Source organism: Lycium ferocissimum, chromosome 6 (genome assembly GCF_029784015.1).
Source record: "Lycium ferocissimum isolate CSIRO_LF1 chromosome 6, AGI_CSIRO_Lferr_CH_V1, whole genome shotgun sequence".
Taxonomy (NCBI): Eukaryota; Viridiplantae; Streptophyta; class Magnoliopsida; order Solanales; family Solanaceae; genus Lycium; species Lycium ferocissimum.
Window position 1 is genome coordinate 73,077,320 of NC_081347.1, and position 20,787 is coordinate 73,098,106.

Below are 20,787 nucleotides of genomic sequence, written 5' to 3' on the forward strand. Positions count from 1 at the left end.
AATTTCGAATTTGTGCCATATTATGTGAATGAACAAATCCTAGTATAACTCTCTTCCCACTTAATGGGTGCGACATGAATTCGAATTATGGGGGCTAGTAGCCTAGTAGGTTCCGGACACTGCATGGTTGTACAAAAGAAGGAAACATCTTTTAAATTCACCAAGGATATGTGATGAGATGAATAGATTTTTTTGCCCTTAGCTAAAGGTTTCAGATTCAAACCCTAATAATGAACAAACCCTTGTTAGGGAGCGCTTTCCCCTTTAATATGTCCTATGCGACGTTAGTCCAGACTAATCAGATTGACAAGTTCGAACACTAATTAATAGTTATACCAAAGAAACATCTTTTACATTATCATTTGCCCTCGAACTAGGGGCTACGTTAGCATTATAGTATGAGTTTGGTATAACTTAATTACTTAGGCACAAATCGTGTATTTGTGTTAAAAAACTATTTACGGAAAATGTTTAAATATACCATTAAATTATCGGAAATGACTCATTTATACCACTCGCCAATAGTTTGGCTCGTTTATAAGTTTGGCTCATTTATGCCATCGTCGTTACTAAAATGGGTCGAATTTTTAATTAATTTGGGATTAAAAATTAAGCTAGTTTAATTAAACAACGTGAACCTCTAATTGAAGGTCATGTGTCATATCTGATATTGTAAAACCGATGTTAATGAAAAATGGCATGAATGAACCATTTTGATAACGATGATGGCATAAATGAGCCATTTTGTAATGTCGATGGCGTGAATGAGCCAAACTATCGACGAGTGACGTAAATGAACCATTTTTGATAATTTGATAGCATATTTGAACCTTTTACGTTCTATTTAATGTGGATAAGTAATCTATTCGCAACGGGTAAATAAAAGAGAAATGTGATTTAGATAAACTAAAAATGCTGACTCTACTTCTTATCAAAGGTATATACACGTAGAGTTCCAACCAAAAATAAAACTGAAAAATGCACAGAAGAGTACTGCGGAAAGAGCAATTTTCACACACAAGTAGAAGAATTATTCTGAGATGAACTCATCAAAAGCTCATCTAACAAGTCAGCTCCCAAGTCTTCAAAAACCAAAACAGTTTGCCTCTTCCTCTTCTTCCTATTTCTCTTATGTTTCACACATCTCATTTTATTTTTTGCCTTTAAAACAGTAGCTGGTGAAATTCCATCTTCACAAAAATACTTAATATTTTCAAGTGATTCTCTTACTTTGTCCATTGGAAAATTGAGAAGAGCCAATGGACCTCTCATTGAAAGTGCAGCTTGATCATATGCTAAAGCAGCTTCTTCAGCAGTATCGAAAGTCCCTAACCAAACTCTAATTCCATTTCTTGTTGAGTCCCTTATTTCTGCTGCATATTTTCCCCATGGTCTCTTTCTAACTCCTATATAGTGCTTTTTTTCTTGAAGTTTGGTGGGATTATTGTGTGATGTGACCTCTTCGACGTCATGATTATTGTTTTCTTTCGAGGAAGAAGTGTCGTCTGAGGATGAAGAACTTCTTGGTAGTTGATGATGACAATCCTTCTGATAAATTTCCCATGGATAACTTCCTCTCGGGGAGTTAGTGTCTGAGAATGACGAACTTCTTGGTAATTGATGATCCTCCGTCTGGCAGGAGGAGTCAACTTTCCATGGATAACTTAATTTTGAGGAATTTGTGTTTGAGAATGAAGAACTTCTTGGTAGTTGATAAACATAGTTCTGATCGACGGAATCAACTTCCCATGGATAATTTGTCGAATGTTCATCTAAGAAAAGTTGATCATTCCATGTTACTAGTGGTGATTGATCTTGGAAGAAATTGAAAATTGGATATTGAATTTGAGGGGATGAAAATTCCATTTTTGTAAGGAACTTATTCAATAAATTTTCATGACATTTTTCTTGAGGTTTAATTTGGGTTTTCATATGTTATTGTTGTAAGGACTTGAAGAAGTTATATATTGATGGACAATTATATATGTGCACATGACACTTTCAATTGTTCATAGACTTTTCCCACTTCCTGTCTTGACTTGACTTCATCAACCACCTAAGTCTTCCTCATAAAAAAAGAGGAATGGTGTCATATTCATTCATTTGTAATTTAAAGTATAAAAATTAAAGATATAAGTTGTACACACTAGCATTACAAAAGATAATCACATGATCAGTGAGTTTTAATTCATGATAGCAAATTATTACCATTTTTACCATATAATCAATTTATGCTCATCAAGAGATTCACTTATATAATTAACTAATAAATGATCTGATTACATATATATTTTTATATCATCGATACATATAAAACTTAAACTCTAAAAACAAATATTAGGGGAAGCCCCAAGGAGAAGCAATACACCTAATTGGCAAGAATTTAGTGCCATGGTTGTGTGTCATGATTGTACCAAATTGACATCAGTTTGTCCAAGTGGCAACCTTTCCACGTTCATCTTTAAGATTAGAAAGTCTCATGAAGTTCCCTTTATTAATGTGTACTCCATGTTTATATCAAATCAATTAATACATGATAGAGTATATGTTTTCACATATATTCTTATTATTAAATTATAATTAAGAAATATAATTTTTCTTATTAATTTATAATTTAATTATGGTAAGTTAGTATGTTTTGGAAAAACACCGGTTGCTGATAAATTTTTACCCTTTATTATTTGTAAGCAAAATAATATTCTACGATATGCCAAAACAAAAGGGTCTCTTTCACTCTAGAAGATATTTGAAGCAAATCGAGAGTGTTTACTATGCAAGTAAATTGAGCTACTGCCACCTTACACCTAACAAAAAAGAATATTACTATATAGAAAGGTGAAGTGGTGGACTATCACTGGCAGTTTTGCAAATCTGATTTCTCAATCGGAAATTCTGGAAGCACCTTCATTTTGCTCATATAATACACCAGCGTAAGGTAAAAGCAACAGCAATAGGGGAACCCACAGTTGTACTTCATATATTTGTGTGAATCCATGGAGTTCCTTAATTAGTTTTTTTACTTTTTCTTTTTCAGTACACAATTTGTGAATAAAAAATAATAAATCTAATAAATTCCATTTTACCTTTTAAGTAAACAAGATAAATGTAATTTCTATATCAAGTGTTTTACTCTATGATATAAAAAAATGTGTGATAGAAGTAAGGTCTGCGTACATTCTACTTTTTTCAGACCCCACTTTGTGAGATTTCACTGGGTATGTTGTTATTGTTGATTCTAAAAGATGAATTAATTGTGAACATTATAATTCTTTGGTGTAAACAATGAAAAAAAGATGCTTAGAATTGTTCTTCTAATTTTTTTTACACTTGTAATAATTAAATATTTTGCAAACACGATGGAATAAGATAGAAATGCATAAAAAAAAAATGAATGGATATATTTATTTAGCAAAGGAAACTTTCAGGAAGTCATTCCTTTGGAGTGATAAGATTAGTTCATGAAAATATGATCCGATTAATTCGTTCAACTTTGGGTGGGTTAATAACCTTGCTACTTCATTTTTTAACTCAACCCACTTTGACACGTCCGATTCAACACATCTAAAAATTAAATTGTTTTGTCGCCTAAATTGACCCTTGAGAAACTTTGTCAAAATATTTATGAAAAAAAAAACATTTTTGTTTGATATTACTATATTATATAAGAGCAAATGTGAGGACTTTTGTAGTCCTCACAATAATTTCCCAATTTTTTAAAAATTTTTTAATTAATTACTTTTATGTCCTAATCTTATTTATTTAAGTTAATTTTTTTGTTTTTTATTTTTAAAGTCTACTTTTCAAAAGCTATCGAACCTGGGGACTTTTGTAATCCTCACAATAATTTTCAAATTTTTTAAAACTTTTTAATTAATTACTTTTAGGTCCTAATCTTATTTATTTAAGTCAATTTTCTTGTTTTTGTTTTTAAAGTCTACTTTTCAAAAGCTATCGAACCTCCTACCTCATTTTTCACGTTCTTTGATTTTTCGATTGGTGCTCGATATCCGCATTTGAGCCCAATTAATCCGGATAATTCGCATTTGCATCGCGCCTATTCGGGGGAGCGCTTCCTCCAAAGATTTTTTTCCATATCCATGTTCGAACCCCTAATCCTCGATTAAGAGAGGAGCGAGTTCCATCTGCCGCACAAGTTAAATTATGTATTTGTCTTAAAAGTTCATTAACTATGTATAGATTATTTATTTAGAACTAAATAACTTGAAAAATTAGGATACATAAGTTATAATGTCAAATTAAGTTCCAAATTTGATTTGAATTAAATAATTTCATCAAAATGGAAATTAAAATATTAAAGGAGTGGAATGAAAATTTTGCTTTCATATAACTACCCACTTGTGGGATTACAATGGGTATATGGTTGTTGTTGTTGTTGTTGTTGTACACTTGTACTAACACAAATTATATTTCTTTAGTTAAAATATCTACTTTTATATCTTGAGTTTGGGCCCGGGCTTAGCACGGGCCTCACATAACTAGTGTTATATATAACCATCATAATTAAGTAAATAAGAATTTTATTAGATGTTTAAACAAATTATAAGAAGACAAACAAATAAATTAAAACTTAATTAATAAGAGTTGGGTGGTTTGGATATGACTAATTGTTTAGCCCAATTCTTTCTAGAATTGTCCAACCCATTTTCACCATTCAAATTCAATTCAACCCTCGCATTTGATACCTCTAATGAACACTATTATTACGGGGCTGTTTGGAAAGCCAGCCAGGTAATTGGAATTGGGTGTAATTACACAGTTTGACCTGTTTGTTTGATCAAGTAATTACACAGTTAGGTGAAAATTTAGTGTAATTGAGAGGGTGCAATTACACTCTCCAATTCTCAAGGGGTGGGTGGGTTGAGAATTAGGTGTAATTGCACCCTGTAATTACAGGGTTACATTTTAGTTTTTTTTTTTTAATTTATTTTTTATTTCTAATGTTTTAATTTCTTTTTTATTTTTACTTTTTAATTATTTTTATTTCTTAAAATGTATTTTTCTTTTTATATTATTTATTTTTCATTTCCTTTCTTCTCATTCCCACCCTTTACTTCTTGCGGTTCCATGTAATTGCTCGTATTTTTAAGTTTTTTTTAATTTTATTCATTTAGTTAATTTTTTTTAATTTTATTCATTTAATATAACCGTATTATTATTCTAATTTTTGAAACTACACCTCTTAATATTGGAAAGAATGAGTCATTAACAAACTTGCATATAACAAGAGACGTTATTAAGTAGAATTTCTTTGTGAATGAGGTTATAGACTTATATTTTCTCTTTCTTTTGAATTATTTACTTAAGTTACGTTGGATTTACTTATGTAATGTTGGAATTTGACGTAAGAGTATTATGTTAAACTTTTTTTTATAGGATTTTGAATTTAGGTTATATTTTCAATTTTAAGTTATTTGCTTTCACATTGCATGTTTTTTAGTTTTCACTTTTATTTAAGTTTTATAATTAATATAATTTAATATTATTAATTTGAAATATATATATATCAATTATTTTTTACAATATCAGTTACAAATAAATGATTATTAATTAATATATTATCAAGAAACAATGTGTTATTAAATAACTAATTTAATGTCATTTATAAAGGAAAATGTTTTTTAAATATTAATTTTAAATTTTTTATAATTAAATTTTATTTTTAAATTAAACTAACTGTGTAATTACACTTGTGCAACCAAACAATACGCTTGTAATTATACTGTAATTACGTTATGACAAGCAAACAGGTCGATGTAATTTTACACCAATTCCAATTACCAGGTAGCTTTCCAAACAGGCCCTAAGTTTCTAAACCAAATGCATTATGACCACTTTAATGTACCATCTATCTTTAATTCTTACATGAATAAATAAATCTTTTATATTATAATTTGTTAGTGAATCAAATACTCTTAATTATTATACATTAAAGAGCCTACTCATCAAAAACATGAACTATTCACAGCTATTAAATATATATTAATTAAAAAGGTATTTCACATAAATTTAACTTTGTAATAAACAATTAAAGAAAGAGTAGGTAAAAATATGTGTTTATTGCAATGCTAACCACAAGTAAACCTATTATCTAGATGCAATTTTGGACGAAGAATATTTTTTTTATAAAAAAAAAAAAAAAAAAAACTTTGCTTGTGAATAAAATAGGCAAAAAATCATTTCCAAATGTGTAATCTATATTATATTAAAAGTACGAAGGGCCTTAAAAATATTGATTGAACTTTTTGCCCTTCATTAAAAGACTCTGCAATAGACCAAATAGTCATTTACTAATTTCTTAATATTGAAAAATAGTTTATTAATTATTTCCTTAATAGTTAACAAACATTAAGTTGTCATCGGAATTAATGACAATTAATACTTAGCAAAAATTAATACGTGTATGTAACCAATTCTATTTCATCTAGAATTCTTCAATCGCTCATGTATATATTGAGTTTTGTAGGTATGATTTTATGGTTGCTTCATCGTTTCAATTGTTAATCTTATTTTTCTTTCTGTTGTGGTTTGTGGCCATGTGTTTGAATTATGTTTCGTCATTCTGTATTCCTATTCTCTTGTGGTCGTCAAATTGCATAGATTATACTTATTATATGAGCGGCTACTATTTTGTCTTCTTAGTTTTTATTTGATTTTGATTCGTTCTTGGTTCTTATTTATGAATTTCTTTATTTCTTTTAATTAACAACTTTTAAGATTATAAATGAGTTATACATAATTAGAGATTTTTTTTTATTGATTGTCATTAGGTCAAAACTGACGGAAAAGAGATTACCTTAAGATTTGTGCAGATTGTAATAGCTCAACATCAGTACGTTGAGAACTTGTGCTGACATGTTGCAGTTCATCTTAGAAGTCACAGTTTGCGACTTTCGGAACACTATGTCATAGTAAGATGATTTGTGTATATCAATTGCTCTAATCAGATAAATGCCTAGCTAAAAATCCTCTTTTGATAATTTCTCATATTTTCTCTTTCAGTTGAAACATTTTAATTGAAAAATTGGACGAAACCAAGTATATTGAAGCAGACCAGATGGCAGTTAACTGTTATGTGCCGAAAAAATCAAAGGTTTTTTCCTTTCCCTCTCTCTCTCTCTCTCTCTTTTTTTTTTTTTTTTTTTTTAAAAAAAAACGAAAGTTCTGTCCAAGTGAGCTTCACATGAATCAATTTAGGGGTGTTTATGGTTTGGTTAAAAACAGATCCAAATCGAAATAAACCTATATTTATTTGAGTTTGGCTTGGTTTTAAATTTTTAAAAACCGATAATATTTGGTTTGGTTTCAGTTTTGGTTTTGTTCAGAAAAACCGAAGAAATAATCGAATCGAACCGACAAATTATATACACAATTTTATCATTATATACAGAATATATTAATTTTTATGAATAATTTTAATTATCCTGTATGTGTTTTCATCAAAATTTATTTATAAATCAATAGTTATCGGTACTGGTGTATAATTAGAAGCGGCAGTAGTCGAAGCAGGATTAATGTTATTAGCTAAACAACTCAATAATGAAGAGGACTTTAGTGCCAATGCTGTAGAAGACCAAGTTTCTTTCTTATTCATGAAAGCAAAGAAAAGTGACTATCTTGGATAAGAAAGAACAAGTTTTTGTACTGCTACTTTTCACGAATCAAGAAAAGCTAATTGCATAACAATTTTAACTATAAAGAGGTAGAGTTTTTGTGTCCTTTAGCTTATTTTGTGTATGGTTAATAACCGAACAAAAATCGATAAATGTATATTTTATTTTATTTGGGAGCCGTTTGTGCATGATTTGAAATTATGAGATGAAACCATGAAACGAAATAATGTTTGGACATGCAATTTGAATTTCTTATGTTGTATTTTTTCTTATAGACATAAAAACCCCACAAGTTGTGAAAACTATCAAAATTTTCCTAATTCTTATGCAATCTTACCAAATGAGCAAGTCATAGTTCATAACAAAATTAGTACGCTACTAGAAGGTCTTTCTAAAAAATACAACATCAATTGATCAAACTTTAGTACAATAAAAAGGAAAATTTAACATGAATAGTAATATAATTACTCTTTAATACAATCCTTCCATATGGTACGAACATAAATAATGGTTGGTAGAAGTTAATAAGGTTGGTAAATAGTGGTGGGAGTAATTGTTAAAAATATCAACCAACTTATGGGTCTTTTTTTTACAAAATATAAACTTATTGGTTAAGTTTTACATTTAAAAATTTTAAAATCATGATTTGAAATCCCAAATCATGCCTTTTTGGATGATTTGGGATTTCATGTCATGAGATGAAATCGCATATCCAAACGCTGACTTGAAATCATGACATGAAATCGCATGTCCAAACGCCTACTTGGTTTAGTTTAGTTTTAATAATTTAAAAATCAATTAAGTTGGTTTGATTTTGTTTTTGATTAAAAAAAGAACCGATCCAAACTGAACCCTAAACACCCCTATGTACCATGATAAATTCGGGGGCAATAAAAATTAAATAATAATAATAATAAAGATTTTTTTTTTGATTTTTTTTATGGTTGTTTATTGAAAGAGCAGAGGCATCCTTCCATTTTCTTTATTCTTAATTATAGATTTATAACGCTCATAGAATTAAAATAAATTAATTCAGTATATTTAACTTTTTAAAAGCACGAAGGACCTTAAAAATGTTTTTTGAACTTTTTGTCCTTCACTAAAAGACTTTACAATAGACACAATAGTCATTTACTATTTTCCTTATATTAAAAAATAAATTATTAATTATTTTCTTAATATTTAGGAACTGTCATATATTTTCACAACAAGTATTAAAAAATTATTCTCTAATTAGGACATATGGTATGATTTTTCTACACAATTTAACAACAGAAAACGTTTATATGATTCTTTAAAAATATATATTATAAATTATTTCCTTTAATGTTGCGAATAAATAATTAAAATTTTGAATCAAATAATTAGAAAGAGAATCCAATTTTATTATTTTTTAAATTCCTCACATTAGTAAATTTATTTTTCAAATTGACAAAATTTTAAGTACACAAATTTGTTAAATAAGAAAAATATTAATGTGACAGAAATTAGAAATAAAGCAAAATCCCTACAATATAATGTTAAATGTCAAATTGCCAAAATACAAATTTTTAAAGTAACAAGGATGAAACAAAAAAAATAAAGTATGTACTAAATGGAGTGTCATTTTTTTTTGTTACACTTATTAACAAATGAAAACCCTCAACATTCTTTTTTTTTTTTTGGTAACTGTCAACTTTCATTAATTACCAAGAATATTTACAAACCAGCAAGGTTAACTCAACCTGCTACACATTGAATGGGATCACCCCAACTCAACTCTAAGTAGAAACTACAAGTAACTTTAAATGAACATTATTGAGCTAGACTAATAGTTTCTAAACACTAGGAATGCATTCTCAAAATCTGCAGCTATTCAATTTGGCCTTTATGTCTTGAGGAGCTCTAATGCTACAGTTAATTGCAATCCCTCGAGCTATATGGTCCAAATGTGTTGTTCTAGCTTCAAACACCCTTGCATTTCTCTCATTCCACACAGCAAACACAAATTCTGCATATATCATCTTGAGAATAGCAGCCTGCAAAGTTTTTCCCCTAGTTGCCTGTAGAGTTGCCCCATAACCTTGCTCCCAATTTTGAGTGGTAGGCCATTGGATCTGCAACCAGTGCATTATCCTGTTCCACAAATTTTTGGCAAATACACAGTCATGAAATAAATGGTCCCTTGTTTCATTACTCATCTGACAGTTGGAGCACTTAGGGTCCACCTGAATGTCCCATTTAATCAATCTATCACACGTTAGCAACCTGTTCTGGACTTGCAACCACGTCAAGAATACTGCTTTTGGTCTGGCTGAATTGTGAAATAGCAAGTGTCTCCATGGCACTCTAGGTAGTGCACCCATCATCTGGTGGTAGATGTGCTTGATCATGCTGCCTTTGTCTGTTCGGTTAGCCTGTAGGTGCATAAGACCACATCTTGCCTCTATAATTTTTCTCACCATCCAGCTAGCCTGCTTGGGTATGTCAATTAGCTCAAATGCTCCCACTTTTATGTAGTAAGTGTGAATCCATTTGATCCACAACTTGTCCTGTTTGTTTGCCAGATCCTAACACACTTTGGTTATTGCTGCCTTGTTCCACAATTTCATACTTACCCTCAACATTCTTTTATATATTAAGTTATTTCACTACAGGATAAGCATGAATTATCGACGAAAAATTAAACAGTAAAATTCATCACCCTATTTAGCGATGAATTAGCAATGAATGAATTATCAAAAAAAAAAAAAAATCTTAGTTTATGAATAATTTAGCGAATAACGTTCATAGCTAAGTTCAATTTTTTCTTTAGTGTTTTCTGTCAAATGAGGTATGCGTCACCCGCAAAACCCGTACACTAAACTAGTACAATATTAAAAATAGCAAGATGTCACGTGTAAGTATAAAACGAGACGAAAGTTTTCTCCTATTTAATGTTAAAATTGGAACAAGAAAAATATTAAACTTCTAATGTAATTAGCTTGTGAATACCTAAAAAAAATTAAAAACTAAATGTTGGGCCCGTGCTTTACGTATCTCGTAGCTACATAAAGTTGTAAAATTAGTTTGGTCCCACTGTGATGTCCGAGGTAAGTGAAGCATTTGTAATGACTTGACATATTAGTTGTTCTTGATCGTTAAATTCGTATATCTCATTTTCATAAGTTTATTCAATAAGCACTTGAATAAACTCTCTATCTTTCTTTCTAATAAGCATTGGCTCATGGAAAGGATTAGGAAATTACTGACAAGAGTTGTGATGGAGTGGTAAATATTCGTTCATCTTTAATTAGAGGTCTCGGATACAGAGATCTGGCTGTAGAGTAACCTTGATTTAGGAGCACTTTACCCCTACTATGAAAATTTCCAGCGTAAAGTCGGATTTAGTCGAACCCCAATATAAATATCAAATATCGAATGGAAAGAAGAAAAAAAAAAAAAAAAGGTAATGAGGAAAATTAGAACCTTGTCTCAATTTTGATCCAATATTTCAAATCATGTAGAATGAGGACGCAAAGGAATTACCTAGCTGCTAAGGTGTAGGCAGCTCTGTTAGCTTCCTATGCCTAAATCTAGAAGCTAATAAGTAATTACTAGTACTAATTAATTAACTTTTAATATTCTGCTACTTTTGTACGAAGATTATATTTCCTAACCCTTTCGTTCTAATTTTTTAATTTTTATGATAAGAAAAAAATATCGAAGGTTAATAGTGCTAGGGTGAAAATCATTTACATCCCCCGACTATGCTTTAAAAATCAAACTCTGCTCTCAACTTTGAACAATAGACATTCTTCCCCTTTATCCTAATTGACTTTTTAAAATTTCTATTTTACCTTTACATTATTAATTTTTGTCTTCCTTTTTTTTACTTCTTTAAAATCATGATATTTTTTATTTTTTTAATTCATGTAACAAATTTCTTATAAAAGATAAATCTTATCTTCTAGGTGAAGAAAAAAGTGAGAAATACTAATTGATTATATAAGTTACTGATGTTCTATAATAAAATAAATTAACAGAATAAACAAAAAATTAATTTTATTAAAAATAATCAAAACTTTAATACTCCCTCCGTTTCAATTTATGTGAACTCATTTGAATGGATACAAACTTAAGAAATAAGAGAAGACTTTTAAACTTGTGGTGTTAAATGAATCACTTACATTTTGTGTAGTTATAAATCATTGCATAAATGTAAATTGTTTCAAATATAGAAAAGGGTCATTCTTTTTTCCGCGGACTAATAAGGAAATAGGTTCACATAAATTGAAACGGAGGGAACATATATATATATATATATATATATATATATATATATATATATATACAAGACATAAGCCCGATGACATGGCACGCCTCAAAAGCTCAGAAAGACATTTATCTTTTTTGTCATTTTTTAGCCCTTTTCTTTATTGTTCAAAATTAAAACTATTAAATTTTCATCCTTGCAAAGAATGAAACGTTGCCTCACTCAACTTACATTATGGAATAGTTACACCTGTTTGAGTAATTGTGATATTAAAATTTATAAAGAGGTAGTAACCGTCAACCTTCCACTACAACATAGAACGCTCACTTCTGTTTCCATCCCAAACGTCACATTTGTCCAACTTCAGATTTTGGGTACCCAAGGTAAATGCACAAAGATCCTTTCTACTTTTAGTTTTACTTCAAGAGTTTGACGTTCATTTTCATTTAGTAGGCTTTATCGAAAAAGTTATCTAGAATTTTTTTTAATCATCGAGTAACTTTGTCGTGCAAACAACAACGGTAAACTTCTCTAAATTTACAGTTTTAGTTGTACAATTTTCATTCTTGTTTCGAATATTACTTGATTATGAAAATTATTCATGAGATACTGGTTTTTGTTCTCAGAGTTAAGTACTTTTATCTTTATATATCTTGAAATAATTTAGAGTGTTTAACTTCATATTTTGGGAAACAAAGGTAAGCACAAAGATCCTTTCTACTTTTAGTCTTATTAAATGATTTGATTTTCATTTTCATGTTGTAGGCTTTATCGAAAAAGTTATCTAGAATTTTGTTGATGAATGAGTAACTTTCTCTTGCAAATATAAAAGTATTTCACGAAGGCTGTAGACAACAAAGAGGCTGGAGATTTTTATAGGGTCATGCAATTTAAAAGTTGTGCCAAGAAATACAAACATTCAATTAGCCATTTAAAAGGTAATTAACGAGGCATTAATCTATATATGCATTTGACTGTTTGTCGACTGTTCTAAAGTTGACGCGTAATATGATAATTTAAGAAAGTAACATGTTACAATAGACTATGTGATACTTATAGTGCAAATTTCTTTACATTAGATGATAGTATAACTTAAATATTGACTAAAAGACGTAGAAAACACCATTTATTACATCACTAATTACTTTAATAAAATTCTGGTTTAGAACGAAAAAATTATTTATTGAGAATAATTTGAATTATTAGTTCTTTATAAATGGCAAGTTTTGTGACATTTAGACTGGGCACAAAAAAAAACTTATTATCATATGGGTAAAATGAGTGTGAGGTAGTAAAAGCTTGAGAAGGGGTGAATTAATAAACATTGTTCTCAACCGCCAACTATATTGTAGTTTGTTTGGTAATTTAGATAGTTAAGATTTTTGTTCGTGCTTACAGATGATTATAAAATCATATTCATTATTTTAGAATGAATTCAATGTAAGAATGTAGAAGAAAACTCGTACCAGTTATTTCAGAAGGGGTTCAATGTAAGAATTTAGAAGACTACATAGTCTCGTCATAGTTTGAGAGAAAAGAAAATAAAATTGTTAGATTAGATGGTAAATATTTTTTACTTTTAGGTTTTAAACAAAATTAGTTTTTGTTCCTTCTATTCTAAGTTTAATTTGTTAACTAATGTTTTTATAATTTTGAGAAGTTCTATACGTACAATTAGAGTAGAGCTTGATGATCAAATGTTAGACAATAATTATTCTTTTGAGAAAAGACATCATTTAACCCCTGAACTTGGCATGAAAACTCAGTTTGGAAACTAAACTTAACTTCTATTTATTTACCCCCCTTAACAACTTACGATTTAATTATCTTCCCCTCTAGTGGCCCGGGACCGGGTTGAGGGCCGGGTAGTGTTAGACACGCGCGAGCTAATTGGTCCACGTCATTTATTAATTCCCCAACTTATTTTTACCGTTCCCACATAAAACCCGACCCCCCAATTAACCCGACCCACCCCCAATTAAATCGACCCATCCCAAACAAAACACCCAACCACGGTTCCAATCGACACTTTTCCCCTTTCCACTACACAACCAAACCTCCACAAACCGATCATTGCAAAGTTAAAATCCGAAAATATACGTAAATCTTGTCGTTTCTGAGTGATATCAAGATTAGTTAGCCACAAAGGTACACGATTCTTGTTGTTCTCGTTAGGGTTTGTCTAGATTTCGATTTCGTTGCAAAAAATTAATCCGTAACTTCGTTTTCTTTTTTTTTTTTTTTTTTTTTGGTGTAAATGGTAACCTCGAATCTTGTAATTTTTCATTTATTTTCAATTTTAGGTTTTGTGAAGAAAATGGACGATGTGTTTGTGACTCGAGGTTTAACCACGAGGTAATTTAGAAAAAAACCCCTCGGATTAAGTATGTTGGAGGTAGTGTGACGATTATTTTGATGTTGATCTTGATAAATTCTCTTATTTTGAGCTTGTTTACTATGTTAAAGAAATCGGTTATAATGTTTCATCTTGTTGTGTATATATTAGACCACCTAAATGTCGATTTGTAGTAGAGTTAAAAGTGATAGGGACATTATTGGTATTGCACCTCAATTAAAAAACGGAGATATTGTTGTAATTTTTCGACTCATCTTGTCGAGGAACCTATTGTGGTCCCCCCGCTCTTCCACCTATTACCCCCGTGGGTGGGGAATCTTTTATCGCTTTTGATAACCCCACATGCGAAGATATAAATGAAAAGGTAGGGGCGAGTGAGGGTAGTCAAACATTTGGGGGTAGTGAAGGCTTAGGGTTTGAAGAGGTCCGGTCTTGATGAACCCTTGGGTGGGCCTTCACTGCCATCGGTACTTTTGCTACTACTTCCGCACCGGTGATGATGATGATTCCGACTTAGAAAGTGAGAGTGAATCCGAGGAGTCCGACAATGTAGTGGTAGGGAAGGTGAAGAGAAGAATTTGATAGTGATGTTCATGAGGAGGATAGGAATCTAAGGAAAGATAGGGTGGCTCTAAAATCAAAAAAGAAGAAAGATAAGGCTAAGAGAGATCCGAAGGATAGATTTAGGGCCAAAGGGTGTAGATATGGGACATGATGAATATTTATCTAGAAGTAAGAGTACTTTTGAAGGAAAATTGGGTAGGGATGAGCCATTTTATGACTCGATGAACCGTTAGCTTTGAAATAGACCGATGATGAAGCCGATGACGAAGGTGTGGTTGAAAAGCCTACAAAAAAGTCAAGGAGACCAAAAAGAATTAGAAATAGGGTTATTTTTTATCCCGAGTGTAAAGAAATAGTTTGGGAGACCGGTCTTGCATTTGAAAGTGCTAAGCTTTAGGAAAGCACTTACTAGGTATGCAGTTCAAGAACATGTAGAGTTGGATAAATATGTCAATGAACCAACTAGGGTGAGGGTAAAGTGCACTTTCATTGGCCGTCCATGGTTATTGTTTGCCATTACGATTCTAGAACAAATGATTTTGTTGTGAAGAATTATAATCCTCGTTCACAAGTGCAATGGCACAACAAAGAACAAGTTGGTAAATTCTTTGTATATTTCGTAAAGGTATAAGGATAGAATTATTTCTCGAACCTAGCATTAGAATTTTTGAGCTTCAAAATTTGGTAAGAAAAGAATTGGAGGTATATTGGTAGGACCGTGGCAAGGAAAGCGAAGCATTGTTTTGCAACAAATCATGGGTGACAATGTAGAGGAGTTCAAAAGAATTTTGGATTATAGGGATGAGCTTTTAAGGACTAATCCAGGTAGCACATGTGTGGTTAGGCTGAGTGAAGAAACTTTTGAAGGTGGAATCAAAAGGTTTCAGTCCTTTTATATATGTTTTGATGCCATGAAGAAGACATCAAGGCTGGTTGTAGGAGAGCAATTGGGTTGGATGGGTGTTTTTTAAAAGGTGTTAGTAAAGGGCAATTGCTTGTGGTCGTTTGTAAGGATGGGAACAACCGATGCTACCACCGGCTTGGGCGTTGTTGAAGTTGAGAATACTTTTACTTGGAGATGGTTTGTCAACATTCTAAGGCATGATCTTGAGCTTGGAGATGGACCGATTTGACAACTCTTTCGGATATGCAAAAGGTAATGTATTCTTGGTTATTGATTTCGAATTTTTTTCATTCTCTTTAACTTATGTTTGCTCTCTTTGTCACCTAATATTTTTTTACATGTTATTATAGGGTCCGGATATAGCCATTAAGGATCTGTTGCCAAATGCGAACAAAGAATGTGTGCAAGACATGTGCTTGCCAATTTTTCCAAAAATGGAAAGGCATAGAGATTAGAAAGCGCTTTCGGAGATGTGCTAAGTCCACATATGAGCAGAGTTGCAAAAAAATTTGGATCATATGGAGAAGTTAGGTGATGGAATAAATGGAGATTTGTTGTATTACAACATAGATAGGTGGTCCAAGGTCTACTTTAAATACCTCACCGTTGTGATAGTGTTGACAACAACATGGCCGAGAGTTTTAATTCCGGATTTTGGGGCCAAGGCACAAGACCATTATCACAATGCTTGAGGAAATTAGAGTCAAAATGATGAGAAGGGTAGGACAACTAAGAGAGTTTTTCGAGACTTGGATAACAAACATCACCCAATGGCTTTGAAGGTATTGCAAGAGAACACATCAAAGTCAATGAAGTGTACTCTTGAATGGAATGGTGAATATGGCTTTGAGGTCAAGGACACCGGGGTAATAAATTCATAGTAAATCGAACAATACTTGCACTTGTAGATCTTGGATCTTTGAAAGGTATTCCCTCCTGTCATGCCATAGCTGCACTTCATTTCAGAAAATTGGAACCTATTGACTATGTTGCACATTGGTACACTAAGGACACTTACCTCAAAACATACAACTCATTCATTCAACCTGTTACTAATATGACAATGTGGCCAAAGACAACCAATCCTCCCGTCTTCCCACCGAGATTAAAAAGGCCGCCGGAGTAGGCCAAGGAAGTGTAGAAGAAAGGAGCAGGACGGAAACAAGACAGGGAAGCTGTCAAAAAGAGGTGTTGAGATGACCTGCAGCTTGTGCCATGCAAAGGGTCACAATAAGAAGGGTTGTCCTATGAATCCACAATCTGTGAGAGGCAGAGAAGGGCAAGGGGGAGAGGACAAGTACTAGTTCAACAAGGTCAAGTGTTGGTTCTTCTACGACCAAGTAATTCCCAACCAAGTAGAGGAAGGGAAGACCAAGAGGTTCTACCAAACAGTAAAACTCTCCTTGTTATTTACTACTTGATTAAATATTACGGTCTTACATTGACTCTAACTACTAAAATATGAATTAGGCCATGGCGCCTGCAAAGATTTCAATCTGAAGGGGTACGGACAAGTCATCTACATCACAGTATTACTTAGCTTGTTAAATTACCACTTAATCAATTTTACAATTCTAAGTGTTTTACACCTTAAATGTGACTTAGGCTTCTGATGCAAGTGCATCAGTTACTTGAAGAGGGCACCCTTTAAGAGGCCAAGAGTTGTGGGAATGGGAGTACTTCAGACCCAAAGTGGTTTCAAAATTGTCAATGTAAGTTTGCAACCTCATTAACCATTTACTGTAAACAATCTAGCCTAATGGAGATCTATTTAGCCTAATGGATATCTATTTTGCTAATGCGACTGGAATGGCAAATCGTACTCCAACCATGCCTATGAATTCGGCGCAGTAGAGTCACCGGTAGTCTTGGACAACACAAACCAAGACCGGGAGGACTAAAATGGAAAAGTAGTCCAAATGACACAACAAGGTCTTCAACAAATGAGTGGACAAAAAAGAATGAGAACAAGGGCCAAAGCCGCCGAGTTGAACTCTTTAAGTCAAACGAGTTCATCACCGCCCAAAAATGAAATGGAAAAACAATCGTGGTCATCGCACTTAGGCTTATTTTATGTCTTTGATCGATCACATTGTTGAATATTGTAGGTATCACAGATTTTAATGTTGTTTTTGTGAAACAATTATGGTAGATGATGTACATTTGTCAAACAAATATGTACTTAGGCTTTATCAATTTTGAGGCTGTGACTGCAATTTTGCCTGTAGTGACATTCTATTGTTGGAATATTAAACAATATTCGCAATGGAAACGCAATTTTGCCCTCGTATTGACATTCGTTTCTTGCAATATTAAGCGGTAGGATGGAAATTTTCAGTATATTTCTGGTTTTCCGGCATTTCTGGTTTCTGGTGTTGTGCATGACATTAAATGCATAGAGAAACACAATTAAAAGTCACCAAATCATCCAATTTTGTGTATAACACTAAATGCGTAAAGAAACGATTTGAAAGTTGTTTACACATTTCGAGCAGTACGTTGAGCGGTGTACACATTTGAGCAACAAAATGCATTGAATGGATGCAAGTAAATGCATTATACAGATTTGAAATACGATCAAACACATTGAATCCGAGTTAGTAAATGATGGTAGTTGGTACTTGGGAGTGATGGTCAAAACCAATGAATCCGAGACATCATTAAGTACTTGATCACACTAACACTATAACTCAACTCAACTATAAATAGCCTTCTTTCCATTTCACTTTCACTCAACTCAAATAACTCTTAACACATATAGTGACATTAAAGAGGCAGCCTTCATCTAAGATGGATGAAATGGAAATGGCCGCATGTTTTGACAAAGAATTGACGAAATCGTACGTCGAAAAAGACGATTTCGTAAGTCTTGTCGTATTATATATTTTCAATTGTTCTTTTACCTCTTTTGGTAATAACATGTTTTTTTTTTTTTACAGATCCTTCCAACTGACATACTGGAATTTCTTCCAAACACCGACAAGGACGCTGTTGTTCATTACGACGATCATGAGTATAATATGAAATACAAGGTTGGCGTATACACGCGCCTCGCTCAAGGTTGGAAAGCCTTCATTGATGCTTTGCCGGATTAGGGATAGGAGATGTGTTGTGTTTTAAGGCATGTTTAGATGAGAACCGCATAGTGTTTTTTGTTCATGTAAAGGAGGATCCGAGATAGTAATGATAGATTAGGTTTCCGCATTCTCTATTTAAAGTAATTTATAAAATTTCTCGACTTATGCTATCATTTTCAAGGTAATATTTTTCATAACAACAAAATTCTTCAACAAGAGCATAAAGTTCTTCCATGACATTTACATTACAACAAGACCATAAAGTTCTTACATTACCTACTACGCGATTACAACATACAACAACATAAATTCAGTTGATTAACGAAGCCGCCAAAAAGCCAATAAATGTTCCCCACGAAATCAAAAGCAACATCCTTGTATTTGCAAGTTTCTCCTCCAAGTTTAGAACTTTTTTCAAGTCAAATTGTTGTTTACTCTTCAAGCCAATTAATTCCTCCTTCATTTTGTTAACTTCATTTAGATGTCTAGCCTCAATGGCAATTAATTCTTCTTGCAATTTGTCCCTTTCGATCTTGACCGCATCTAACAACGACGTCAAACTTTGAACATTATTCCACCGCATCTCGGGAAACAATTCATCTTCCCATTCCCAAAATCCACAAGAATTGCCCTTAGGCCTCGGACATTTGTAGAATTTCCGTCCGGGATTACTAGAGTCGATGAAGTGAGGTGTTTTGCAATGGTGCCACAATTACATTTTACGTGAGATGAACGGCTACCTTGAGACATTTATGAACTCACAAAATTTTCGAATTAGAACACGGAGCGATTATGGACGTAAATTTGGAGGAGAAATTTGATGGAGAAATTTCGTGGAGGAAGAATACATATATGAAGGAGCAATGGTGTGAGCAAGAGGAATTTCATGAATGGGGAAAAAAAAATGGGGCCGATTGAAGGTGATGAAGATGAAGATGAAGTTGAACTTAGGGTTCTAAAGGGTGGTGGGTCGGGTTGGGATTAAAAAGGGGGAATTATAATCGTTCCCCAGTCGATTTGTATTAAAAAAAAAAAAAAAAAAACGTTAACAAAAATTAATTAACGCGCGGGTGAGGCGCTGTCAAACACGCGCCCAGGTCTGGGCCACTAGAGGGGGAAGATAATTAAATCGTAAGTTGTTAAGGGGGGTAAATAAATAGAAGTTAAGTTTAGTTTCCAAACTGAGTTTTCATGCCAAGTTCAGGGGTTAAATGATGTTTTTTCTCTATTCTTTTTGACTTTTTCAATTTTAACGATAGTAGTTTTTGTTGATGTGCTTAATTAAGTATATTAGTAACTGACTTTTTTAATATTTTCAAATGCTATGTGAGTACTTACTAATTTTTCTTTCTTAACTTCTGTTATTATATCTAACGTAATAATAACATGCTTTAAATGAGTTTACAACTGATAATACGTTAAATCTTTTCTACGTAGAGCAATTTTGATTTTTTTTCTTTTTATTGTTAATAGTTTTTGGAATTTCTTAATAGATAAAACTTAAATATATTTTATTCTTTATATATATATATATAATAAAAAATTAATCCAAAAATACGAAGTTATCCAATCAAATGAACAAATGCTTATTTGGTTTTTCTTATTGCCGAGGAGTTATTTGGTTGCAGAATTTTTTTGGCAAGATTAGGCGTCCCAATATAATTACAGATAAATTTAAGCTGAGAAGTTCAAACAACTTCAAGGAGTTTTCCGTTTCAAAATCACATGTTCTTTTTGTTAACTATATTTATGTCTCATGAAAGTATTTGTATGAGAGATGTGAACTTTAGTAATATCATTCATTCCTAGAATAATAGTTCTTTCCTAAATTAATGAATTGAAAATGTAGCCCTCTGATAGTGCAAAGTTATTAACTTTATTCTGAAGCGTTAAATCCTTAAGATGGTGGTTTTTACTCATGTCCTTGCAGTTCTCCCATTTAAATTAACGATAGAGCTTTGTTTTGGGAGAGTAAATGAAGGTTGATTGCATATATTTACTATATGCAATCTATTTATCTT

The 20,787-nt window shown here is 32.0% G+C and overlaps 1 protein-coding gene across 1 annotated transcript; it reads right to left on the reverse strand.

Moving 5' to 3' along the window:
- Nucleotides 1-896: 896 nt before the first annotated feature.
- Nucleotides 897-2,027, reverse strand: LOC132061020 (ethylene-response factor C3-like). The gene has a single exon (XM_059453904.1). It carries the CDS (start codon nt 1,930-1,932, stop codon nt 1,012-1,014), a length of 921 nt encoding a protein of 306 aa, XP_059309887.1. The 5' UTR covers nt 1,933-2,027; the 3' UTR covers nt 897-1,011.
- Nucleotides 2,028-20,787: the final 18,760 nt, after the last annotated feature.